This window comes from Neolamprologus brichardi, chromosome 20, assembly GCF_056152115.1.
Source record: "Neolamprologus brichardi isolate AB-2024 chromosome 20, ASM5615211v1, whole genome shotgun sequence".
Taxonomy (NCBI): Eukaryota; Metazoa; Chordata; class Actinopteri; order Cichliformes; family Cichlidae; genus Neolamprologus; species Neolamprologus brichardi.
Genome location: NC_142123.1, coordinates 26,904,131 through 26,932,051, shown reverse-complemented (window position 1 = coordinate 26,932,051; position 27,921 = coordinate 26,904,131). Strand labels below are relative to the sequence as shown.

Here is a 27,921-nt window from a genome sequence, read left to right as displayed (position 1 = left end):
GTGTTGTTTTTTCCCCCCTTTAGGTGGTAGAAAAAGCCCACAATGCAAAAGCTAATCCCATTCAAACAGGTGTTAGGAGCAGAAACAGTCCCAGGTGGCGCATGTTGATCGGATGCATGGCCATACAGGGGTACACTCTGAGCATCTTTGCGCTTTTTTCGAGGGGTTGAGCAACCCGCATCCGAAAATAGTGTTGTCTGTTAGAAAGTAGGTCGATAGGAACTGAGAGAGACGTTTGTTTCCACGCTTTTGTCTGTGTTCTTTGTTGTTTAGCGAGGACTGTGGGCTTTTTTTCAAAGCCTACCCTTGTGTGGAGCGTTTTACGCACAGGTGGGAGATACCCGCTCAGCATAGGACAGCCCCCCTTTCTGCTCCTCAGCGGATGATGTGAGGAAGTGACATTTTTCACCGCTGCGGTTCGGGACAGCACTGCTCCTCTGCAAACAGGTGTGCTGCTGTCCGGGTCAGTTTGACTGAGAAGCCACAGAGAGGTAGCGTCCCCAAACCTGAACCGAGCCTCCTGGACGCGGGACAGCGGGGATCAGAGGAGAAAGACATCCACCCATTCAAGTCTGTTCTTTATTAGCCTGGGCTGTTTGAACGGTTTCAGACAGAGAGAGAGAGAGGGAGAGGGGGAGCAATGGCAACGAAAAAGGCGTGCGTGGAGGCACCCAAAAGGAGCCGGAGTCCGGTCGTTTTGGAGGCGGAGATGTTCAGTGAATTTCAGGACTGGTGTCTCCGGACTTATGGAGACTCCGGTAAAACAAAGACCGTCACCCGGCGAAAATACAACAAAATCATGCAGACACTGTTGCAGAACGACGAGTCGGATGGCGTTTATGTCGACAACAGCCACATCAACGCCAAATTCAAATTCTGGGTGAAGTCTAAAGGATTTCAGGTCGGGACCAACGTTTTGGGAGAGCACAACAAGAAAGGAGCTCCAGGGAAGCCCGTTTTATACGTCCCGGTCAAGTCAACGGTAAAGTGTGTGTGTGTGTGTGCGTGTGCATGCTTGTGCATATGTGTGTGTGGCACAGAGAGGGAACGTGCGTGTATATGAGCATGAGGTGTCCCGTCGCCGCCTATAAGTTATCATTATATCAGGGTGCACACATGCACCTGTCACACGGATAAAACGCCAACTTGAAATGTTTTGTCGTCCCGTCTCGCCCTCATCCCTGCCGATGAAGCTTCACTTTGTCCACATCCCAACCAGAACAGCCCTACTGTCATCCCTTGCTGCCATAGCAACGCCGGTGCCTCCTGGCAATCGCATTTGCAAAAAAAAAAAAAACAGGGAGTCGAGGCTATCAAGCAAAAGCATCTCACCAGCGAGGTTTAAGTCCTGTCAGCGCTGCCGGGTGCAAAGCACGAGATAATTTACTTACTGACAGCATTTTGCTTGAACCTTGCAGTTCGGGTCTCGTGTAGCCCGGTATGGTGATGCTGTGCGCGCGCACGTGGATGCAGCGGCATGTTGGTGGGTCTGTGTCAGGTTGCTCTGGTGTTACCAGCTGAAAAGCTGCACGGCTTCTTCTTCTTTTTTTTTTAATCCAAACTTAAGATGATCACGTTCAGCGTTTTTCATGCCGAGAAGCTCAGCAGGTTTCATTGTCAGCGATTCATCAAAGGACACACGCACTCACTGTCCCATCTAAACCAAGAAGCACGCGCTGTGTCCGTGCGTCGACCTGGCTGATTTTTCTTTCTTCGGGAGGGCAAAGATAGGCTTCTAAAGTACTGAAAGAGGGGGCATTGTAATGAAATGGCACGGCGTGGCAAACAGCCCGAGTGTTTAGTCCCCACTTTTCATTGTCCTGGGCAGGATGCGGATCGGCTAACAGGCATTCGTTGCTCTGGCAACACCTGTGCAGCCCAGGACAGCCCGCCTCTGCCGCATTTTATTCTGTAGTCTACGATCCGACGTTAAGCGCTGTAAGCTCGTCTAAGATTATCTTCAAGAGAAACTCACTGCAGGTAATTTCCACATTTTAGCGGAGAGTAGAAGCGGTGCGTAATTGGTGACCACGTGAGGGGCTGTGGCGGAAACAAAAGGGTCTGCTCTGGGCTGATAGCGACATACGCCCACAGTTAGTACTCAGACTTCACTTCTCCGTTCTCCTGGATGATGTGTGGCGATGTTTCGCTTGTAAAATGGAAGTCAGGTCAGTGAAGCTGCAGGTGCTTCAAGGGTTAAGTTTTATTAGGCCTATTTGTCGGACTGGCCAGATAAACGTGTGCATGATGAACTGTCAGCCAGTGCCCCAGCAGCTTTTCCTGCACGCGGAAAACAAACACGCTGGCTGTGCTCACGCGCGCGCGCCCATGTCTATATATGGTGTTTGGGCCTGCTGTGCCAGCACGGAAACAACCACCATTTTAAATAAGCGCCTTCAGGAATAATCTCCCCCACCCGGCCTGCTGGGACAGAGTCTCTCCGGACCTCAAAGAGCAGAAACACATTTCCTGCGAACAAACCGGGGAAGATTCTGGCTCCAGTCAGAGACAGAGTCCTTTGACTTTTAGCTGAATAGCACTGATCCCTCTACAGGTGTTTTACCTGTGTGAATGGACGATTTAGACTACAAAACTCCTCTAATCTCGGCTCAATATTGTGTTTCCCCCCCTGAGCAGGAGGGCAGGTGTGATCTGACTCCGCAGGTGCAGATGGTGCCTGAAATGTGATGTTGATGAGCTTTTGTCTGTTTTTTTTTCTTGGCCATTTCTAGTTGATACCAGTTTAATATATTGATCAGTATAACCCGATCAGCTTAAAAAAAATCAATGTGAAAAGCAGATGAGCTGAAATAAAACCTGAACAAGGCCTTAAAAGTGTGGTTCTTTTTTAAAAAACAGGGTACCTTAATGTTTACTGGAGAGGAGTGTGCACACTTTTGTAGCTAATATCAGAAGGCAGGGGGAAACCTCCCCCTGACTCAGCTGCACTTGGGAAATTTAAACAACAAACAAAACATCAGCCAACAAAAGCTGCTTCTGATGATGAGTCAGAAGCCACAAATCAACCAATTCATGTGCATGTGACTGCTATAGAAAGCCCGATTTTTGATTCAGCTGGTCTTCGTGGGCTTTATAAATAGGCTGTCCGGTGCCACTGGAAAAGGAACACGCACACACATGTACAAACACGCACACACAATGGTCAGTGCCTGCTCGCAGGGCTGCAGGGCCGGGGACGTATCTCTGGAGCGCGAGCACTGGAAGCCCCTCTGCAGCTGCTCCCAGGGTGTGCCAAGTTTCTGTGTGGGAGCAGGCATGGGGCTAAATGACGGGAGGCTGGGTGGGGGTAGGGATGGTTGGTGGCTGATGTGCAGACAGAGAAGGTCTCTTCTGTGTGTCAGCGAAGCATACAAGGCGGCTTCAGTGTGTGGCAGGACAGAAAGACAGGGCACAGTAGCACAGACTCAGCGCTGATGCCTCTTTTCAAGCCGGGACACAGAATTATTTTCTGTCCTCCTGCTCCTGTTGTCTCGCCCTCTTTCTGCACATCTCAGAGCCCTGCAACTGCTCGGAGAATCCAGCAGCCCTCAGTGTGGAGATGCAACCTCGTTTAGCTCTCATTATGTCCTGATTAGAGGACGCTACAGAGGAGGAGGGGGATAGGACCAGAAACAGACACAGAGATGCACCACAGAATTTTACACAAAATGAGCACAAGCCTCTTCCCGAGTGAAGGAACGGGGCTTAATCGCCCTGTGCATTTCCTTTCAGCTGACATGAGCATTGTACTGAAGAAAATTTTTGAAAAACTGCGAGCTGTTGCTTTTTGTTGCCATGCCTACTGAAAGCTGTAAATATCTCTGTTCATGTCTCACGGCTTTGGTGGACATGCTCTCACACAGAGACACACAGAAGTACTTCACATGAAAGGGGCTCGAACTGTGCGCACAGGACATGCTGGCACAGACTGTGAACCAGACAAAATAAGCATGTCTAAGTGTTCATTTAAGCTCATTTAACCGTTTATTAGACAAAAGAGAAACAAACGATGTAAAAACTAAGAGCCTATCAGCAGAAATCAGCATCTAAACAAACAGAAAACAGTGAAACGTCATCATAGTCAGGATTGTTCTTTCTTTTTTCTTTTTTTTTGTCCAAAGCAGTTGACTTCTGATCAATATAGCTACAGATTATTGTCTGTCAATCAGCCTTTTCACCTTTTCTTTTAAAGAATTGAATACTTGTCTTTGTTTTTCTGCTTTGGGCTTCTTAAATGTGAGAATTTCCTGCTTTTGTGCTTATTCCACTCATGTTGGGCTTTGCGCTGATAAAAGACAGAATTTAAAGGGACACAACCTCGAGCCCCTTTCAAGATCTTCTGACATTTTATTGACAAAATCCCACATCAATCAATAGCTGACAATGACAATAAACATTAGTTACAGCCACAAAGTGACAGCACGTGATGAAAGGAAGACACGATTACCACAGAAAGAGGTTTTCAGACTGAAGAACTGAGTGAAGCTTTATTTCCTAAAATAAGGGTTTGTCTCGGGACGTCCCCACATTGTTAGTCCTTATCCATGTCTCGGAAAATGGGCACTAAATGTTTGCTCCTCGCCCACGTCAGATGGGATGAGGAACATCATCATTATTATCTGATTAATTAGTCCGCGATTCCCCTGAGAGCCCGTCTTTTGTGGATGGGCCACAGAGTCAAAAGAATACTGGCCCTATTATTCAGCAGCAGTTGCATTAATGCTATTTTTTGCATAGCGAGTCTCCAGCGCTTTTGTCCAGCCTTTTTTGTTTCATCCTTCTCTGGCAGCGCCTATTAGGAGCAACACATGGGCTCACGCTCGTGGGTTCAAATGGCAAAAGGCTCAGCAGCCCAAACAAGAATCAACGCAGTTGTTCACGTCTCGTTCTTCATCAGAGCTGCAGAGAAATTACCCGAGCACCTCTAATAGTGATTGACCTGTTCCTTTTATTTATTTATTTATTTTAAAGGTTTTAAAGTGGCTGTTTACCCCCAAATCAAATATCATTATTTGTCCTCTGGCCTGTTTTGTTATTTATCCATCTAGAATGTTTTAGAGTCATCTACCCAGTATTGGAGATATTGAACAGTATAGATGTCTGCCTTGTCTTGAATATAATGAAAGGAAATGGCTCCGCGGTGTGCAAACAGTTTGAATATATACATAAAAAAAAAACAACAGCAATGTCACTTTTCAGAAATCACAACCTGGTGACTAAGAAAAATTTCATTTTGGGACTACTTTCTTTGTACTAAACTATCCCCACCAATCGTATCACTGCGCACTGATAACAGGCTCCTGCTTGTGACAGGAAGTGCAACATGTTCTCATCCCTGGGTGTAATATAATGCATTTTTGTCACATGTCACCCTGTGTCTTATTATTAAAAACAAGGTGTCCACGGAAATATTGGCAGCAGAAACACACAAAGTCTGCAATAGGAGGGTGGGAGCAGTCTCATAAGTCATTAGGAGACTGGGCTTCTTGTCCTATCGGGTCCTTTCTGTTTTGCACTTTTTCCTTTTTTCACTTGGTGATTGTTGTTCTGTTTTTCACAGCCTTATGTTTAGAAACTGGAAACTACTTGGTTACATTCAGTAAAAGATCCAAGTTTGGGGTAAAATGCATCTCTGCATGTTGAAAAATGACTAAATCGGAACACAAACGTCCAAGGACACCCTCTGTATTGAATTGATCGAGATGTCATGGTTGCTCCTCGCTAGACCTGCACCCATTAGCTGGCTGCAAACATCCTATTGTTTGTGGGTGCAAACAGAAAACAGAAAAAGAAAATAGTTCCTATATGAAACTGCTGGCTCAAACTAAGAGACAGGGAAGAATTTTGAACAGGAGATTTTTATACATAAAAAATGATTTATTGCGAACAAACTAACAAAACACAAAGACCAAAGATGGTTGGTAGAAGGTGGAAGCAGGAGAGAGATCCTGGGACAGATTTTATCACTCCAGGAAGGCCTAGGCATTAGCTGCAATAGCTGACGACCCTCCGAGCATTTCACGTCACTGTTCTTTCCTGTTGGAGCGCCAACTGAGACGTCACAACTGCTGGCATGGTGCACTTTAGTGACATTTTGATTGTTGTGCACCAGGCTGGAGGCATTTCTATGATATATCAATCAGATGACGGAGAGGGAAATTGCTTGAACGTTTAGAAAAGATAACAAGGAAAAAAAGGAAGATTATAGTTATGGTGTCATAATGTGAACCAGAAATGACGAATGCATCAACTGTAAACCCGCTTAAGTCAACAGTTGTACAAGATAGTCAAAGGGCTTTCACACTGGGTCATAATTTCTGGGAAGAGACGTTGCTGCTGAGTGTTTCGATTCCCATTTAGTACCATTATAGCCAAGGAAACGCAGATTGTCTGCATGCATAAAATAACACAACAGGAGCTGAGGTGATTCTTCTTTTAGCTGCTGAGCATTTGAACTTCCGAGCCCATGTGTTGCTCCTAAGAGGGGCTGAACAAAAAAAAAAAACTGCCCTCAAAGCTGGAGATGTGTCTTCTTTGTTAAACTGGAGTCAATTAAAGATCCATAAAGAATATATTTATGTCAGCATTTGTTCATGTGGTCATCTCAGACTTTGCTGCGTTACTCTGACTTACTGTAAACGGGTGACGAAATCCATACTGTGCCCGAGCGTGTGTGCTCGTACAAAGAGGGGGTCGCTGATCGCATGCTCTGTGTTTCCTCCCTTCAGCACCCTCTCTGTTGCCATGGAGAGACCGTTCTTTGCTTTCCCATAGGAGGAGAAATTAACACCATTTTTAACTGGCCCAGGGGCCTCCCCCCTGTGTGGGAGATAGTCTGAGTTGTGCTCCGCGCACACACACAGCCTTTAAGACGGCAATAATCTCTCTACCACACCGTTGCTGTCATTTTTAATACCTTAGCAAGGCCAACGTTTAACGAACTGGGGCAGCATGATAATAGCCTGAAAACGGTGAAATGGACTCTGGGATGTGATGATGTATGTGCGAGTCATTTACATACCATTTTAAGTCAGTGACTGAAACGTCAACAGTGCCAGTCTGCTGTGGGCCAGAGGGACCGTCTGTGTCTCCGGCTCGGTGGGATATTGGGGATGTCACACACTCTATCAAATAATGTTCATCATGGGAGCAGCCGAGAGGGATGAGCACACACCGAGACACACACACCCACACACACGGAGACGTCGGACAGAGGGGTTGAGCTCGGTGCACCTAATGTGGATTTAATGACGGGCCTTTATGAAATGAAGCAGACAGGAGAGGATGATAGTGAAAAGAAAAGAAATAGAAGGGGAGGGGGGCGTTTTATATTATAAAAACGGGGACAGTGTTGAGGTAAGAGTTTCTTTTATCCCAGTTTTTTTTCCATGACAAACCGTTGTCTTGCGGTGTTGTCCCCATGACACACATACAGGCGCAGGAGGAACAAGGATTGGCCCATTTATGTACCCATTAGCCAGCTGATAGATTTACAGAGGGGAGATGGGACTTTAAAAGATGACCTGTTGTCACATCTGCCTTGAGATCATCTGAGTCATGAGTACTGTTGACACAGCCATCTCCCTGTGTTCTGGGTGTACACACACATGTAAACAGACACACACATAAAAGCACCTGAGCACATATCCCTGCACCATCAATTTACGCTACTAATTGTGCAACAATCCTGCAAAATAGAAGTTGCATTTCACTTTAAATGGGACCTATTATGCAGTTCCCTTTTTTGCCTGTCGCTAAAGTGGATTTCTTTTTTAAATAATGAGTTTTAAATAAGGAGGTCAGCGTATGTGCAACCATCCCGTGAGCCAAAAGCTGTTAATACTCAGGTTTTGTGCATTTTTCAGAGATGCCCCACCCACCTGCTGTTTACACTGTAATATTCTGCTTGAGAGGGGCAGCCAATTAGAAGAAAGATGACTTAAAAGGATTGGAGAGGCAAAAGCTGCAATTCTTCTGGTGGCCACTTGAGGCTTAATTCCAAAAGTGAGTCAATATGCATAGACTTCAATGTTAAAACCATGTTTACAGCCTGGTGAAAAATATTTTGGACTTTGTGGATAGTTATCCCTATTTTTAAGAAAAAAGTCAGCCAGCTGGAGAGTCGTAAGCCTTAAAAATAGTGGCTTTTTGGCTGTTTTAACAGGTTTTAGCTAAGTTTAATCACCGACCTCTGAGCCTTTTTTTTCTGCCTTTGGCGCCTTTTGAAGCATTTTAATTAAATTATAAATCTAATAGTATGACTTAGTGTGCAGTGTATACAATCCTCAAAATCTGTTTTTGTATTTTATTAGTCTGTTAAATTAGCACCCCCACCATTTTATCCAAGCAAGGTCACTTTTAGCTCAGAAAAACAACATGGTGGTTGCCAAAGTGATAACATGAGAGAAGAGAAAACAGTGGAGATCATCACAGCAGCTACATCTGTCTATTGTCTCAGGCAGTGGTTAAACCCAGCGACACCAGGACCTGGACTGAGAATAAGGCTTATTTTAAACTGTGAATCATGCAAAGCTGCACAGAGCTGGAAACCTGCAGGTTCACTTTAATTAGATTTCTGATTTTCAGATTTCGGCCTGTCCCACTCGTGTTTATCTGGTCGGCCATGGAGCTAATTTCTTGTGTGATACATCTCTTCTATCTTTGGCGGCCTGTCTTTGTGACCCAGCTGCTTCCCCTAAACCTCCCCCCCACCTCCTCCTCTCCTCCTCCTCCTCCTCCTGACCTGCCTGTGTGCAGGACTGCTCCTCTCTCCCCTCGGCGACTCTCGGCTACAGTTGGTGTGTGTGCGTGTGTGTGTGTGCGTGTGTATGTGTGCGCGCGACTGCCAGCGGGGGTGGGGGCAGTCGACTCAACCCCTCCAGTCTCCTAGCAACAGAGCGGTTTGGTGCGGGACAGGGGGAGGCGCAGGGGATGGGGGCTGGTTGTACAGTGACTGGGGAGAGCAAAGTCCTATGGGATTACAAAGATGGAGGGAAGGAGGAAAGGCGAAGAAGGAGGGTGAGAGTTTTGCTGTGTTGTTGCCGATTAGGGATGCTGACATGTCTCCTTTGCGCTTTAGAGCGGCATGTTGCTGAAGAGACCAAATATCTACAGCTCTGCTCAACAGCTGTTCTCCTCAGAGATGCTTCAGCTCTGCCCGGTAGACATATATACTGCGCTTAAACACACACTGAGAGCAGGCTGTGGTAAGAGGTGAATGTTTAACTCTCTGTTGACTAAAAAAAACCCAACTCATTGACGCAGGGAAGCCCCGAGAAGGGGCCTTCATGAAGCAGGAAATGCACTTTTAGCTCAGTGCTCTCACCAAAAACTGCATATAAAAGAGAGCTACAGCCACTGTGGGATCCTTTGGTTTCTGAAGCCCAGCTTTGAAGCCTCAGTTTTAGTACTTCGGCCAACGTCATGTTGTTTTTTTTAAAACTCGAATGAGACACATTTGGGGAAGAAGGTGGAGTGCGCCGTTATCAGCTTGGTTAGTAATTAAACAGCTATAAAGTGTAGGGATGCAAAGCAGAGACGCAGATGCCTGCTAATAAACACTAAACAGCATAAAAAAGAAAAAAAATCCAGCTTAACTCACCAAACTGGAGCACAGACTTCTTGGAATGGCTTTGGGGAAAATAAATCATAGAGGAGGCCAGATTATTTGACATATAAAGGCAGCAACACCACAAAGATGGTAAACAAGTCCAGTTTAGGGATTTAGGTTAGTAGAGGTGACTCTGAGCAGGCTGATAAAACTGTCCGCAGCACTCACTAAGCAAACTTAACGTTTAAGGCAAGTCAAATGCAGGAGATATAAAAACAGCTACCTTACTTTATTTGTTATAAACTCAGTAATAGAGCTGTGTAGACGCTTTGATATCAGGCTGTAAACTGGTTTATTTCGTTTTACCATGGGTCTGTTTGAGGGTTGAAACCAGCCTCAAGTGGCCACTAGAGGAACTGCAGTTTTTATGTTGATTTCATTTATTCATTAGTAGTTAAAGTTACTTTCAGCAGCTCTATTATTCGCAACAGCTCATCACAGTGGATATCCCTGCAGGTCTCAGCCAGCAGATTTTTTTTTTATCAAGTAATCTCTTTTTCCTCCTTCTGCCTAAATTTTGGCGTTTTGTCTGTCACAGTTTTGGTTCTTTGAAATCAGAGGTGATGACGAGGGCTGACGTAGTCCTGCCATCTAGCACAGCCGCTTTATTTCCCATTTGGACTCTAATGGACACCACTTTTTACAAGATGAACATTCACAGAAACTTAAACACGGGAAAAAATTAATAAACTCAAACTAAGCAACAGCCGAGATCATAGATCAAATGAGCAGTCATTTATTTATTTACTTCATGAGTCGCCCCCTGGTGGCCATTAGAAAGAATGTGTTTCACTTTGCAGACTTAATGTATTTTTGACATACAGTCGCCTAGTTTTTCATGATGAGGCTGACAGCTCAGGTCCCCAGGTACAGTTTTTTACTTATCTATTTTTATACATAGACAGATAGACTTAATGTATGGGAATATTAAGTAAATTACGACATTACAGCCGCTTTAAAATAGCCACACTTTCAATAACAACAACAAACGCTTGGAAAGTAAAAAGTAGAATATTTCAATAAAAGTGAAGAAACAAATAAAACTAGCTCAACATATAATTTAAAAATAAACACAACAAATTAAAAATGTCTCTATATTTATTTTAGAGCGCAAAGTTTAGCAAACAAATTAGAAAGAGAGAAAATAATAGATAAGATAAGATAAGATAAAACTTTATTAATCCCTCGGGTGGGTTCCTCTGGGAAATTCGGTGCAAACAAACAAACAAACAAACAAACAAATGTTGGTTATGGTTCAGGCTCAGGCAGCAGGTCTGACTGTGATGATCTGCAATATTTTCTGCGTATGATTCTTTCAGGTCAGAGAAAACGCTCCCAGCAGAATATCCGGTGAGTGCTGTGGATATTTTGCAGTAGCAGAATTCAGTGCAGGATGCAGCAGTGGTGTGGGTGCACTGCACACCCCACAGTTGTGTGAGATTATCCAAATCCAGCGTGAATGGGCCGACACCATTGTCCCAAACAGCAGCAGCAGCAGCAGCAGCAGCTTCAGTGGTGGCGGTGGTGGTGATGTCACCAGGGGAAAGATGATGATACCTCCAAGTGCGATAGATTACAGCTGTGATGATGAGGCGGAGGATCGCTATTATTTCATTTATTATCATTACATTTAGCCCATGCTGACAGGGGAGAGTGGAGGGAGAGAGAAAGAGAGGGAGAGGAGGGCCGGATTAAAACAAACCCGCTCTGTGAGCTGGTTTTAGTTGCCATGGCAACGATCATTACCTCGCACTTGGGAGAGCAGGAGCAAGGAGAGAGAGGATGAGGAGGAGGGGAGACGGAACGGAGGTATGGGATGAAGAGATGCAAGCAGGAGAGAGGACGCAGTTGGGGGAAAACAAAAAAAAAAAGAAAAAAAAAGGAAATGTCAGATCCCAGGAAGTGTGCAGAAATGTCACAGGAGAGAGAGAGGAGGAGGAAGTGGGGTGTGCGGGGAGTGTGATTCCTCGATGCCAGGGGGACAACTTTTTGAACTCGGGACCCTCCTCTCACTCAAACACGAAAAGATCACTCCCCAGCTAGAACCCAATCTCCAGGAAATGTCAGAGAGCCCGTCTCGTATTTGCCTGGAAGAGGTGGAGAAAAAAAAAAACTAATTAAACGTCCAGATCCATTTGTTCCATTTTACGCTCGCTGGAGGACTTTGCGTTCAAAAATATCAGCAGGTGCTCGGCTGTAACGACAAAATCTGGTGAAAATGCAAAGTGTTGACTGTTGTGTATGAAGGTGTTGTTTAGAGGGGAAGATAAGGAGGAAGGGGTGGGGGGTGGGGTGGGGGGGAAGGAGAGGAAAGCCCCATGTGGTGCTGCGGATGGAGGCCGTTGTCCTGGCGATCCTACTTCTATGGTGTGTCACATGACCCTTTGCCCAGCACACCTGCCCGAGAGAAATCAGTGGCAGTTTCTATGGCGACAGGGTCAGCAGTACGGGAGGCAGGATGGCTGCCAGAGGTGGTGGTAGGAGGGACTGTTGGTCTTGTACAGTGTTATTTTTAAACATAGCAGAGATGAGGTGATGGTTGCAGACCCAGCCGGGGCCCAAACTTCTCCACCTAACGGAGACATTTAAAGACTGCAGAGGGTGAGCTGGACAGGGTTTTTTTTTTTTAAACTGGGGACAGAAAGCAAGTCAGAGTGGGCCCATCAGAAATCTGAAATAAATACCAAACCAACGTGTTTTACAAAATGGAATATTTGTAGGTTTGAATAATTTTTCTTTACTTACAGTTATGTGGGAAAATAAGTAAAATCTGAAAAAAGTGCTATTGCACATATATCATAAGCCCATCTTTTTACAAACAGCCTATGTATCGCATTAAAACATAAAAACCCATGTATGCACACAATTTCATAGCCAACTTACCTAATTTATTATTTATTCAAACTACGACAAGAAGGAAAAATACTTTTAATCCCAGTTTTCACCTTTGCTCAAAGCTTCCCACCCATGCTCATTAAATTAAATTCCTGTGAATATTCTTTTCCAAAGCCCGACGACACTTCAAAAACATTTTAATTGTTCTGATGGTTTTAATTGTGGGCAGGCCTCCTGCCTCCATAACCGTTTATTAGGAGACGTGGCTGCCTCGTTAACGATATCTTGGCCAAATTAAAGCACAGGATTTAACCCCAGAGCGATGGAGATGGCAGTGACTTAAAATCAGTCTCTCGCACCTCCTTTGTTCTGAGTTCAGCTTTGCAAGGACTTAGAAAGTAGAGAATGTACTGAACTTTAAACTTTATGGATCTACGGTATAGGCGTCAGACCCGCCTTTTCTCCAACAATATCCATAATTGGTTGCTTTCATGCAAGAACACAAATTTATGGTGGGCCCTAGGTCGGCCTATCAAATTTCAGGCGGTGTAGAGCCAACCAAGGTATCCCCGTTCATAGCCACACCTCTGCACACTTCCAGCTTTGTAGGAGACTCTCCAGAAGGAATGGCGCTGTATGGCGCTGCAGTTCATAAATGTAAATTTCTTGGGGTAAACATTCTTTGGCTAGCAATTCTCATCATGTGTTGTGTTTTCAACAGTGTGGATGGTTCATCTGAGGATGTAGATGGGCTAAATGCTGATATCCATTCTCACAGACTTTCAGCATTCTTCCTGAATCCACGAGGGCTCAGGCATGTCCCGCTATTAAACTGTCAAGTGGATTTTGAAGACTTGAAACACCTTTTTCTGTGATGTTAAACACAAGGGTGCAGTGCAGCCCTAGTTGTCCCTTGGACGATGCTCAAATCATTCTGTCGTTCATTTAAGTTCCTCGTGTGCCGTGAAGACAGTAAAATGTAAAATAAGAAGTCCCGAAGCTTGACTACATAATAAACTCCTGTCTCTCTGTGTTTTAGTGTTCTGATGGAAATTCAACCCAGGAGAACTCCTCCCTGAAGCGCGTAGCCGTGGTTGAAGACTTCTTTGACATAATCTACGCCATGCACGTGGAGATGGGCGCCGATCCCGGCAGAGCACCCAAACATGCAGGCCAAAAGAAGACCTACAAAGCGGTGAGTAAACACAACCAGGTGCCTGCAAGGTGCAAGTAATCATGCTGCTCCTTGCTGATAGTGTGTGGGCTGACAGTAACAGCAGCCAAATATTATATGAAGTCAATATAAACTCGGCAGTATTAACATCATATTTTATTTCCTCTTGTCTCCTCCGTTTCCTTACGACGAGCAGTAGTGCTGCTGCCTGTGGTGGGAAACAGGAGAGTGAGCATATTCAGCTCAGAAAAATGAGAGGTTGTTCACATGTTGAAGTTTGCAAGCTCCCAAAAAATTTATCAAAAGACATATGTTTATCAGATTCACCGTTCTTATCTTTAGAAGTATTTTAAAAGCTGTAAAGACAAAGAGCAGCTGAGACCAATTTAAGTGTGTTTAGTTTTTATTTTAAATATTTGGTCAGTGAGTTTTGGACCACCAACATCAACAAAATTCATCCTCTGGGGAAAAATGATGCTGAGACATGCAACATTCCTTTCACTAGCTGTAACAGGAGTAATAGATTACATCTTCCAACATGTCCTGGAGCTGAAAGATCCCACGTCAACGAGCCTTACACCAAATACACAAACAGCAGCTGGTTCTTGTGCAAATTTATGAAGTGAGTAATTTGCCAGTTTTCAGAGCCAAAAAATCCCAGTTTTAATGCTGAGGCTGGTGGAGGTGCATTCATTTACACTTTAACATGTAACTGACACACTGTTTCGTCTCTAATATACTTCAGTTTTTATTTATTGTTCGATCAAGATTAGGGTTTAAAAGGAATCTGTTCACTTAAAAAAAAAGAGTTCTTCTGCAGAATTAAACACACATTAAACAGCTCAGTTTTCTGAGGGTTTCGACCCATCGCGAGATGACGACACTGCACATTTTACATGAATTTATTCACAACGCTGTCAGAGATAATTACCTTAACAAATTGTCTGTGTTTCCGTGGGTGGACATGTTAAAACGACCCTTTCATGTTGTTGTTTATGAACATATAAAACATAAAGAAGCTTATATGATACATACCTGAACATCTTCCCATCCAACGTCACTTTAATTCAAGTGTGCTGCACAATTTAATTGTGCAGCACACTTGTTTGATGATTGACACATTCACTGGGACTGATGTATACTTTGCCTTTTACATTCAAGATGAGTTATTTAACATTAAAAAACAATACAAAAAAACCCCCAAATGACTTGTAGCATCAATGCCTTCTAAAAACCTGCAGCTAGCAGGCATTGGCATAGCGATTGATATACTCTCTAAACTGTAGCCGGGTAGGCGTCCGTAAAGCGTTACAAACTTGTTTTTTCTCTTATAGCATCGACGTACTCGTAATCCACTGCACAGCCATGATTTCTGAGTGGAAACGGACAAATTTTCACTCAAGCCTGCCTGCATTTAGTTTGCAACATCTGACTGTGATTGGTGTGCTAGCCATAGCGTTTTTTTAACATTTGAAACTCGTCGTGAGTCTGAGAAAACAATACAAATAAAGATCTAAAATCTAGATATAATCTCCCTCCACTGGTGAAAAACTGTGAGGCCTGCAAGTGTACAGTGTAACTTTTCCACCACTGTGATTAAACTACTTGGGAAGATGTGGAGAACTTCATGTAGCTGTACTGGGTAATGTGAACTCATTTGTGCGTGAAAAGTATGAAAATGCACAATTCATAATAAAGTTTCTTCAAAGGACAAAATAAATCCGTGCCTAATGCAGAAGTATTGTGCATTAGGCTAGCTCTGGCAGCTGTAATTTTTATCCAAAGTGAAGAATCATCTGTCTGTTTCTCACCTGAATATTTGCCCGTGGAAGCTCTTGGAAATATTGCATAACTAAAAACATATTTTTTGGGGAGACTATAAAAAGCGTGTTGACAACCTCTCTTTTCCTTTGTGTGAAATGTGGCCCACAGTTGCAGAGAGCTTAAAATAATCCCAATGTGATTAGTGGATTTGAAAAGAAGAGGCAACAAGTGAGGTCTTTGTAGGGGGTCCCAGACTCTGATCATCCACATGGCTAAAGGCAGGAGAATCAAAGAAGGCCAAATTTTGTGAGTCTGGGAATCATAATATATATATTTTTTAGCTTTAAGTAAACAAAGTCGATGCGGGGATCAAACCACAAATGTTTTTTTCGACCACAATATTCATCCTTTTAGAACAAAGAGCTTCTGTTAGTTTCTGCTGCAGACTGAGGTGTGGTCTCGGGCCGTGTAAGCTGTCCTGACAAAATGAGGGGCTTTGTCTGCAGCCATAGAGGTGCAGCGGCAGCATTTGTGGCTGGGTGGGTGGATGGGGGGGTTAGCAGGACGCTGGTACCCCTCCTCTTCTGCCATCCCCCCCAGGAATAAAAAAAAAAGTCATAAAGCCAGTTCCTCTTGCCCCGTAGAGAGGTCCTGTCATGTCTCATAGAGTGTACCCTTTTGAGCAGGCAGCATCACTGGGGCCGGGCATAATATGGAACTGTCACTGTGGCCTTCTGGGACGTGCACGCTCCTCTGGGTGGCCTTTCCCTCTCAGCTGCCTCTAGGGGCCGTGAGGGGTGGTGGGCACCCCCACTGCCTCTCCATGGTCACGTGAAGGTCGCATTTTACAGGGAAACGCCAGAGGGGGTGAGGAGGGGAGGGTGGCATGGCAGTGGGGACAAACAGGGAAGGAAGGCTGAACATGAGAGGAGAGGTGTAGATATGAGTTAGCTGCACCCCAGAGAACAAGAAGAGAAAGGGAATCGGAAAAGATGAGCACCACTTGTGTTTTACGGTATCAAAGCAGGAGTACGGAGGGGGGCTGCAGCTGGAATTAGGCCATCCAAAAGCACCAGCGATCGCCTAGAGGGAGGATTCCTCCTCATGCCATGTCGAGATAACACATAATCACTGACCCCATGCTTTCACACATGCATGGTGGAATTTAAAAAACAAACCAAAAAAAAAACAAAACACCTGCACACAGTTTGAGTTCAGCCACAGCCTGAGCCAAATCTGCTAACCCGGTGTCCTCCGCTTGCTACCCCGGCACAGATTGCAGAGACCTACGCCTTCCTGCCCAGAGAGGCGGTGACTCGGTTCCTAATGAGCTGTGGAGAGTGTCAGAAGAGGATGCACATTAACCCCAGCACTGCTGAGTTCAAAGGTAAAGGCACACACTAACCCAGAGACATCATTAACTGATGCACTATTTTTGAGATCAACCTTTAAGAGCTGTTAATGCTGAGATGCTTTGACACACTGACATGGAAAAGAGCTAATTACTATCACGTGATCATGATATTCTTAGATATACTGTGTTTTATCACATAGGACAGAGATAAGATAGAGGGGGTTGGCATCTGGATGACAGAAATTATGCTACATTGTCCTGTCAGACACTAAATATGAGCTGATATGATCTGAGGGATTTGTACTTTGAAGAGTTTTGAATCAAACCCTCATTAATAAAACATATGTGTATATCCATCACTGACATGATGTAACAAAGACTCAAGAGGGCCGGCTTTCTGGGACCGTACACAGCCTCTAAAATGATCACAGAGTTCCTCTAGTGGTCGGTGTGGAGACTGCAGGCAGCGTGCCAAACACATTGTTTGGTTTCTGGTGTTAACTACAGCAGAGACTTGGATTTCTTTTGCAGGGTATTGAAGCAACTCTGCTGTACACAAAGCATTTGTCTGCACGTTTAACTGAGAGCTTTTAGAACTTCTCCACAGAGGGATTCAGCAAAGGGAGAAAAGCCAGTCCAGTCTTTGTGCTAGTTCTTCAAAACTATAAGAAAAAGAGATGATAGACAGATAAAAGAGGGGGGTTCACTGTGTTAGACAATGTATAAAATGAAAAGACATTAAGAAAGGGTCAGAGTGAAAGGTGACAAATTATATTAAAAGAAATTGAACAAGACCCGAGGCTGTTTCTAGCCAGAATAGCATAATTGTAATGAAAATGGATATTAATAAACACCAATAAACTTTATTTTTTAAGTCCCAGAAAGCTGTCACTCACTAAATATGACAAATGATGTTTAAACTAACTCGTGTACAGAAAGACAGTAGTTTTTCTGTTTGAAAATATTCCAAATTCCAGCAGGTGAGTTGTTTTTTTGGAAACCGTGCACTTTTGTTGTGTTTTATTTTTCTTTCCCATGTTTTATAGTTGTTTAGCTAAATAAATACTCTTTCAAGAGACAGACACTAATTGCTAGTGCTGCAAACTGCAGTTGTTTATGTGCTGATCTTATTTGCTTATGTGCTGTTGTAGTTTTTGAGAATGTGGTAGCGTTACAGCTGACTGCATTACACCGTGAGGTTTTTCTGCTTTGACGTCCACTCTAGAGCATCACAGACAGAGATATAAAATCACAGAATCTGAGCTGACCCAGTGTAAAAACATGGATCTATCGCGCTTTTCTCTGATACAGTTAGAATGGTAGATGTTCATATTAAATATGGCCAAAATTTTAAATCTTAAGTATGCTGTATGCACAAGTAATCTCTGTGAGCCAGAAGCTAACGTTCTAGACTCCTTTAAACACTCTGTTACTCACAGTTTTTTCTACTCTTGGCTCTCTATGATGTCATTGAGAGGGAAGATCCCTAATATGGTCATCTCAGCGACACACGGTGCAAATTTCTGACTTCCCAGTTGTAGCTTTGAACTGAAACACCCCTTAAGCCAGACATCCAACTCAGAAAGTCAGCGCAGTCCCACCAACCCAAACTTAAAAATGTAAGATGGCAGCAATTTACATAAACGGCGGTAAAACTCTAAAAGAAGTCATCTGTACAGCCACTGATGTGTGTTTGTGACTCGCTAAATAAGCCATACACAGAGCACTGATAAGGCTCTACCCATGAACGTACTTTATCTGTGTTTTTAAGCACAAAAAAACATTGTGCTGTTTTGCTGGTGATGAATGAATGGCTGTACCTTGCTAAGCAGCATTTGCTTTTTCAAATTTGCTATTGGAATGCTCTCAACTAGAAGTAACGTCATTTCCAGCTCTGAAATAAACATCTGAGTGAAATGAAACACAACAACAGGTCTGCCTGTGAATGCAGAAGCTCCATCCACCCAGTGTTCAAACAAACTGCTGCGAGGGGCAACCAATCAGAAGAAAGCTAGTTAAAGGAGTGGGGAACTAAAATAGCAAAGTCAATATACTTCAAGTACCCCAAGAGTGATGTATTAACATGGGCTCAGTAGTAACTCATTAATGAATATTTTATAATGTGATCACATATTTTATATTTCAAAGTAGCAAGTAAGTAAATGTAGTGGAATAACTAATAATTAGTGTATAAATATTAAATAGTATAAATATTAAAGCACCTCAATATTATAATTACAGCAGCAACACAATTATAATAATGACTAGGTTACCTTAATTCATGCTTGTACTGTAATTACACAATAAACTGTATGTTTGCTATGCTTTCCTTCACCAGAGAACGACAGACCGACCTCGCTGGTACCGGACCTCATCGATTACAACATGCCTCTGACTGCCACCTACCTGAAACAAATGAAACTGCAGTGCATGACTGCCACTGAAAGGGTAAGTGCCTCTCTCTCTAAGTGGATCTTTGTGAGGTGTGGGCAGAGATAAAAGCTTTTCCACCCCAGGTATAATTGCACCGACTGCACGAGTCACCTCGTTATTTTCTTTAGAGGCTGCAGAGAGACATGCTCTGTACGGGGGAAAATAGGACGTAATACGAAACAATCAGAGGGGGGAGCAGCCCAGTGTGAAATGAGGATTAGTAAATCTGTGGTGACGTCACGTGAGAGACCACTCCCATGTGTAGCTGTGACAGAAACACTCGGGAACTGCTGCCACTAAAGTGCAGGGAGCGGCACTTGATGCTGATAATGTAGACCTCACTCACGCATAATTAGGATTATCCGGAACAATGACCCAGACTGTGATTCGCAGGTGAGTACAAATTAACAAACGCTCAGACTGTTGGTCGCATCTGTGCGCAGACAAGAGTGTGAGCAGGCCAATAATTGAATTATTAACCATCACAGAGGTTTATTTCAGCGTTGTAGTAATTTGTTCCATATCTGTGCAGCACTGGTTTTGGAGCTCAGAGCAGCAGCTGTTTCATAATGCAGCAGATCACAAGTAAATTCACGACTGTGTGTTTAGTCTGTTGGAGCTTCACTTCTCAGCTGCCTGCATGTTGTTTTGCAGAACTTTGTTGGCTGCTAACGTTCATCTCTCACTTTCTGTCTGGTAAAGAAACAAATGGCAGATGTAATGAGTGAAAGACCATGCGGCAAAACCAAGTCTGTGATTTGTTTTCCACCCTTTTCATGTCACTGTTGTGCTCTTAAAGAGGCCATTTTGGTTTGTCACAGGCCTCCAAATATAAACAGAAAGTCAATGGTCTGCCATTAAATAGTATTCTAGGTGTGTTTCTTAATTGTTAAGTTGGAAAAATAGAAGATATTTTGGGTTGAGGTTGAGATATTTGCACCAAAGACAATCTAGATTTTTTTTGCAGATCTCTGCAGATTTCTGTCCATCTTAAGACAAACATATCTGCAAGCTTTCATCTGTGCTGTAAGCTTTACTATCTTCAAAGAGTGATGCATCTAACCTACAATGCATGAAGTGAGCCTGTTTTAAAAGTTAACCTTGCCTCTCTTTAAATTATGTATCTATTTCTAAGCACAGACATTAATGATGCTACACATTCAGCTACTTAGAAACATGTAATTAGGAACCCTCCCCTCTCTCTCTTTGATGCTCCACGGCTCACTTGGTGCCTAATAGAGCTGTCACTGAGCATTTTGGTCCTCCACGAACCCCCTAACAGAGGGAAGGCTGCGTATTCCCAGGAGTTTAGGCCTATTTGTGTACTCGTGTGGGGGGGAATGAGATGACGAGATGCATTTCTGCTCCATTCACGACACACATTGGTAGTTGTGCTCCCTCTGAGTGGGACACATGACAGCGTGCATGCAGGTCATTTATGCGAACATGAATTAAATCGGCCTGGGTTGCACTTTGAAGCTCAGCTTTGGTATGAAATGTAAATAGGATTCATGCGTTTAGTTCGGAGCCAAAACTCAGGACAGTCTGTGAATAGTTTGAGAGATTATTTAGCGCTCCTTCGCTTAATCCTCACCCTCGTGGCTTACTCATGTTTGTCTTACGCTAGAACAAGCTTCTTCAGGATTTCTGCATTGCGCAGTTAAAAATAGCAGTGCTCCAAGAAACATATTTGTTAAAAGAGAGAGTCTCCTGCTTTATTCTGCTCTTTGATGTCATCACTTTTTAGCCAAAAAATATCCACCAAAAACATATGAACTGGAAGTTGGTGGCTGTGATGTTTCCTCTGAACATTCTGGGCTCAGTGAGACCTCGCTGGAAGAATTTAACCTTCAAGCCAACACATTTCTGTATTTATATGTGCAATTCTGGTATTTTTAATCATAAAAATGCTTCCTTCAGGAATGTTTACAGGAATTGGTGCAGCAGGTAATAATAAAAGGTTGTGTGGGGTCATTTATACATGTTGTACACATGTTTTATTTTAACATTATAGACTCTAATGTTATTGGAACTAGTAAAATGTTGGTAATTATTTGATAATAAGACTTCCTAAGCAGTGTTGATATATTTCTGCAAAAAATATTTCAAATTTTTCTGCAAAAAATATTTTAAATATAATAAGATGTTTGTTTAGATTTAGTTTGGAACAGAAACGCGGAAGTAACAAATGACAAAAACAGTATGATGTAACGTGATAACACCCATTTATCCCGTTAAATTGTACTGTGATAGACTCACACTATAAGCATCTTTTTTTCAGAGGATAGCTACTTTTAGCTGTTAGATTTCACCAAAAATAATTCCTAACGCCACCCTAATGGGAATTTTTTTCCTCCAGCTGGAAATGAACCCGAGACTTTTTTATTCCCAACTGAATGTGTTAACCTCTGCACTATGGAGACACTATAAGTACAGCTTCTGTAATATTAAATAAAAGCTCTTAACATACTAGATATAATTTGCTTGTATAATTTTCCGCATTCAGTTCCCTTTTGCACAAGCATGTTTACAAACTATGACTAATGACGTTGGAATATTTTTGAATCTCTGTACTGGATAAAGGAAATGGTATAGGTATGATAAACACAAATAAAGCCATTAAAAGGTGTTCCTGTATAAAATATAATGGGGTCATAAATTACTCCACTCAGTCATTTTCAGCGCTTGAAGCTTGAAGCAATTTAAATGGCCATCATTTTGCAAAAACAAGGATATTATCTGTGAAAAAAATCCCCAACATCAATATAAAGCCTCACATTAGCTTCTTATAGAAACTGAAGGAAGGACTAACACAGGGCGAAGCACATATCGGTTTGTGATAAACTCGGTCGTTGTCAACCTGTCCCTTAGCAGCAAAAACTGTAATCAAAGTTGTCAGAACTGTGAGGGACCACTCCACGCCCTCTTCCCTCCTGTTCACTTCTCTTTTCCACTCTCACGCTGTCTTTCTTTCACGCCGCCTCCCTTCAGGATGACAGCTCGGTGAGCAGCGAGGAGATGAACAACGCTGAGCCCACATGGGTCGCAGCTGAGCAGCCCCCAGTGCCTGAGTCGAGCCCACCGAATGGAGAGAGGGTCAGCAACCCGGCAGCCACCATTAAAGAAGAAGATGGTAAGTGGCTGCAAACCACCACAGCACAGTCCTCTCTTATCTCAGCATCATACTCCGCGCTGTGATTTTTTTTCCCCTTTTATCTTTATTTACATCTGGAAGGCTACAGATTGGTGTTATGCAGGAAACAGCTTGCCTTGTTCTTAGTGGACTAATCCACATAAATCCAGTCTTACAGAGGGTGGGACACCACCACAGCCCCAATCCACTCGTCACCCCTCTCCCTCAGAGCTTAGAGAAGTAGGACAAAGGCCGATGTTAACCTTCACAGATTAGGAGAGAGAAAAAATTGGGGCAAGTCACTGAAAGGGATTGATTCTGTGTTTCGCCAAACCTAGGTGTGACACGTGCAGGGATCTTAGCAGTAACTGGCTTTAAAAGCTGCACGCACAGCAGGAAAAGAAGGCTCGCCCTCTCCCCATTGGTCCCTCCTCGTCCTCATCTCTTTCTGTTTTTTCCCCTGCAAAACTCTTAAGTTTCCCTATTTTTACTCTAACTTTCATTTGTGGTGACAGTTGACCCCATTGCACACTTCCTTCACAATTTCATTATGCAGAGCACGAGGCAGGAAGTCCCCTCTCCTACTCCAACTCCCACTCTAAAACATATTCCAGTAAACAGCCCCACATTAATGCTAAATTATGAAAACATCTGCATAGCTCATCTTCGTATCTGCGTCTGTGTCTCTTTCCCTCCCCTCTGCCAGATGACGACTCCTCAGAGAGCGGCAGCGCCAACGGGCTGCCGGCTCTGACCTCCCCGGAGGTGCTAGCCGTGGGTGGGAACGTCCCAGATGGTGGGGCATCGTACGGGGAGGTAGCAGAGAACGGGGTGAGCGCTCCTCTGGACTTCAGCACCACTTCATCTTCATCCTCCTCGGAGGATCAGCAGCCGGTGAATCTGAGCGACAGACTCATGCCAGCGGGGAGCTCGCCACCAAACTCCTACCCTGCAGACCCCAACAGGAAGTACCCCATAAAAACCGAGTACACCAACAAGGTAACAACAGAAACATGATCTGCACTGATCACGATAAACTCCCGTGTGTCTGTGTAATCCACAACAATGGATTTCTTTGTGTGTTTCTCTGTGTTTAGTCCCCTCCGTACAGCTCAGGAAGCTATGACTCTGTGAAAACTGAGCTGAGCATGAGCGCAGAGGACCTGACTTCTGGTCGAGCACAGATAATTGACGACGATGACGACGATCATGATGACCATGATGACAGCGACAAGATTAATGACGCTGAGGGGCTGGACCCTGAGAGACTTAAAGCCTTCAATGTAAGTAATATTTGCAGCAGACCTAAATTAATGTGGATGGAAAATACAGCGCAGAGCTGTTCATCAGCCTGTCAGCACAGATGTTAAATCATATGTATTATTACTCCGCGCACATGCTATTCTTTATTGCTTTGCTACATATTGAATCAGTCTCACAAGATGACAGCCTATGGTTTAATGATGTGTTTCCAGCCCAACGGGGTCTAGTTTTTGTATTTTTTCAGTAAGTTTTATTTTTATTCAGTTTAATACTTTTTGCTTTCAGCTTAGTGTAGTTTGAAGTGAGGTAAATAATGTTTAGTTTTCATCATTTTCTTAATTTTTGTTTTTGCGATATGGGCGGTATTTCTCAGACAGAGATTTAAGAACATCAGACCAATAATTTTTTATTTTATTTTCCACATTCAGGTTTGGTACCTTCTCTTTAATTTAAATTACAAGAATTTTAGTAATTAAATGAATTTTTCAGATATGGAACTTAAGTCACTTCACTGGTTAGTAGCAAATTTGTCTTTTGCAACAAAAATTCATTACGTCCATGTGCACTTTTTAAACCTCAAAGTCCGCCTCTTTGGACAAGACAGAGGACAAAAATCAGTAAAGATGCACTTGGAACAAACTGACCAGCAGTAAAACAGAACACCTTATTGCTTAACAATAACAGGAGACCTTACACAATAACTACACCATAAACTGTTCTCAGAATAAATAAAGATAAATATGAAATGATGTATTTAAAAAAAATAGATATGAAATAAATAATTTGACTGTACTCGTCATATCAGGTATGTATAAACAACATAATGATAATTTGACCTGTTTAAATGTCACGTGATCTGATGTGTGTCTTCTGATTGGTGGTGTTATGGACACAGTGGCTTTCGCTTTTAGGGGTTTTTGGCAGCAAATCAAGTTTTGGGAAAGGCTCTGTGCGGGACTTGGGGGGGGGGGGGGGGCGCGGATTATCTTCTACTACACGCTGAAAGCTTTCACTTGAGATTGTTATCTCCTTTGTGACAGAGGTGGAGTTTAGAGGATTTAGTTACCAATTATAACCTTGTTTTCAGCAATATAAATTTATTTATAATATATCTTCTGCATTTGCTCTTTTTATTGTGAAAACAAACAAATAACAAAGGATGAATCATGACAATCATGACCCAAAACATTTGTATTAGTACTCTTATTAAGTGGTTTCGTGGTGTTTTTCACATTCAGTAGTTTTTCACATTCTCTTAACAAGCAAAAGACCCCTGGTTTGATCTCGGGAGGAGACAAAAATCCCTAAAAACTCAAATATGTGGAGCTACCTGCTGTGGTAATGCCTTGTGAATAAGGGAGCTGCTAAAAGTAGCTTGTGAAGTAAATAATAATGTGGTGTTAGTAAGAAGGGTTGATAAAGGTATCAAAGAAGAAACAGACCGACAATTGATATTTTGAAATGTAGTTTTATGAGACACAGAGGGGTCTCTGCAGGGTTTGCAGCTCATTACACCACAGTTTCTACTGGTGCGGTGGAGGTGGGTGTGGGGCATGATATTTACAAGTTTTCTAGATGGGATGAATTTGCATATACAAGCTTGTTCCAAACTATCCTATTTACTCTGTGAAATCTATTTTCTGTGCATTTCTGGTTTGAAAAGAAAACAGTAGAATAGCAAAAGTAGACTTCCAAATATGCCAACACAACCAGAAATATTGCCCTGGATTTGAGCAGTGACTCAATTTCCATCCCTCCTGTTGTCATCACCTCCCCCTCCCTCTTTATCCTCTCTTCTTCCACTCTACCTCTACTGCTCCCCCCCAACCTCCTCCCCTGCCTTTCCTTCCCTCTTTTGTTTGACTCTCACACCCCTCTCTCTCTACCCTGCACCCCCACGATTTTTTCTGCTCTACATCCCTTCTCTCCCCTCCCCCTTCTCTCTCTCTCTCTGTCAGATGTTTGTGCGTCTGTTCGTGGATGAGAATCTGGACCGCATGGTGCCCATCTCCAAACAGCCCAAGGAGAAGATCCAGGCCATTATTGAGTCCTGTAGCCGCCAGTTCCCAGAATTCCAGGAGCGCTCCCGCAAGCGCATCCGCACCTACCTCAAATCCTGTCGCCGCATGAAAAAAGGCGGTTTTGAGGTACAAAGTGCCCCCAGATTAAGTGTTTTCTGCTCAGCTCATAACTATTCACATTCATAATGAAAACCTCTCACTCGCCCCACTGCCAGATACGACCAACACCTCCCCACCTCACCTCTGCCATGGCCGAGAACATCCTCGCTGCCGCCTGCGAGAGCGAAACCCGAAATGCTGCCAAGAGGATGCGGCTCGATGTCTACCAAGCGACGGTAAATGTCTTGGCAGTTGGTGTTTGTGAATCTGCCCAGCAGGGATTTGGGAATGTGCTCGGCTGGCCATGCGTCATTAACAGCAGACTGCACAACACAAAGTCCAATGTTCTGCCTAAACTGAAAATATTTAATTTCTTGTAGGATGAGCCAGCCTCTATTGACAAACCCATCTTGAGGGACCCAGCCCCCGTGGCTCCTTCAGGATTTTCCATTTCCAGTGCAGCTTTTGCCCAAGACCAGCTCTACACCAACGGAGGCCTCAACTATAACCTGCGGGGATATGGGACGGTCGGCAGCACCCAGCAAAACTCTGATGTTGCGCAAACCAACGGTGAGTCGCTTTCATTAGATTGTATCATCTACCTTAATAACTTGTAAAAGAAAGGGTCAAAAGGAAACCCACAGTATTTAAGAGACTGTATTTAATGAACTAGATATAAAAGCTAGTGTAAAAATACATGTATTCTTTGTTATGGCCAGCAGGGGGCATCACCCCTGGTTAGGAAACGGAAGCCACATTTTAAAGAGGCCTTTGGGGAAAAATGACCCTACTTCTCACTTTATTTATGACCCCTTGATCTGAAACTTGATCTTCATTTTGTAAACTGGGGTTTACTTTATAGTAAAATAGACAATAGATGTGTTTTGGGTGTGTCCTTCTTACAATCAAATGTTGCCATATAAGAGTTCATCGACTTTGGTTTCTCTCACCAGGTTACACACAAACAAACAAACAAACATAGGTAGAGCCAAAAACAAATAAAAAAAACCCTTTTATATATACTCCATGGCTGGTCCATTCACACTGAAAACACATATTCCACATTTTGTAGACTTTGTGCATGGTAATGAGGCTGAATTTTTGTATGGCTATCTGTCATTAATGGAATCAGTGGTAATCAATGGCAAAAGGACTTCTACACATTTGCTAAGATTTACCAAAAACTACCTAACATTTGTACATCTGTACCTTTGTGAAATAAGCTGCCTGCTTTGTGACTTCTTTTAATGGTCACCACCCTGCCTGAAATAAACCAGTGTGACTTGGTAAGATTAGCATATAGATAATCTGAGACCTGGTGAGTTATTCTGGTGATGATGCCTTTCACCAGGAGCTTCCAGTTAGCCTGAGGATATCCATATGAAGACTTCCTCTTCCAGTCACTGGTTAACGTTCATGGATTCAGATACATTTAAAAAAGCTAATAATAATAATAATAATCTGTGCATTGATGTGCATTGATACATAACATACTCCCACAATTTTCTCTTTAATTTCTCTGTTAAATACAATGAAGTGATTCCACCCTGATACTCTAAAGGTCACTTCTTCCTCCCTTAGACCAACGATGTCAAACTAATTTTACATTGTGGGCCACATATAACCCACTTCAACCTTAAGTGGGCCGGACCATTGAAGCTCCTGTTTTTGTCGGTATAAAGAACTTTAATCCCTCAATTATCGACAAATAAGAAAAAAATACTTCAACAGCATGTCTGAGTTTTTCTACATGATAGAGAAATACTTTTATAGTAAATATGAAATCTAGCAGCTTGACTTTTGGGACTAAATTGTAAGTAATAACTGCCCGATCAGATCTAATAATGAAACAAAGTTTTTTCTTGTTTTTTTACCCTCTGTTTTTTCTTTTTCTTATTAAATTGTGTGGAGCCACAAAATAGAAATTTCTATTGTAGATAGTGAAAAATATGAAACTTCTTGGTCATTTAAATGGTCATGTATTACTTCATTACTTTGATGTAGTATAAATGACGCTGGAGGTTTTCATCAGTAGGAAAAGCTGTAAAATTTATGAAAATACATGTAAAAGTCCAAAATCCATGCCCTTCATCACATTTCCAAAGTCATCCTGTGGGCCGTATTGGAGACTTTGGCTGTTCAATTCTGGCCCCTGAGCCTTATCTTTGACACCCCTGCCTTAGATCTACAGGTATATATTGGGGCATAATGTGTCAGCATACACACAAAACTTAC

At 43.1% G+C, this 27,921-nt stretch overlaps 1 protein-coding gene across 3 annotated transcripts in view; it reads left to right on the top strand.

Annotated features, from left to right (window-relative positions):
• Positions 1 to 254: 254 nt before the first annotated feature.
• The window catches only part of nol4la (nucleolar protein 4-like a), a 33,957-nt gene continuing 6,290 nt past the window's right edge, over positions 255 to 27,921 (top strand). The window contains exons 1-11 of one of the 3 annotated variants that reach the window (XM_006794110.3): positions 8,925 to 9,018; positions 10,930 to 10,960; positions 13,485 to 13,640; positions 16,659 to 16,770; positions 19,076 to 19,185; positions 22,162 to 22,303; positions 23,010 to 23,302; positions 23,401 to 23,586; positions 25,525 to 25,713; positions 25,803 to 25,922; positions 26,067 to 26,256. In XM_006794110.3, coding sequence (XP_006794173.2) covers positions 8,987 to 9,018; positions 10,930 to 10,960; positions 13,485 to 13,640; positions 16,659 to 16,770; positions 19,076 to 19,185; positions 22,162 to 22,303; positions 23,010 to 23,302; positions 23,401 to 23,586; positions 25,525 to 25,713; positions 25,803 to 25,922; positions 26,067 to 26,256 — 1,561 coding nt within the window. In that variant the 5' untranslated portion in view covers positions 8,925 to 8,986. Of the gene's footprint in view, positions 983 to 8,924; positions 9,019 to 10,929; positions 10,961 to 13,484; positions 13,641 to 16,658; positions 16,771 to 19,075; positions 19,186 to 22,161; positions 22,304 to 23,009; positions 23,303 to 23,400; positions 23,587 to 25,524; positions 25,714 to 25,802; positions 25,923 to 26,066; positions 26,257 to 27,921 lie in introns of those variants that run through there. The other 2 variants (XM_006794108.3, XM_006794109.3) reach the window with 2 other exon arrangements.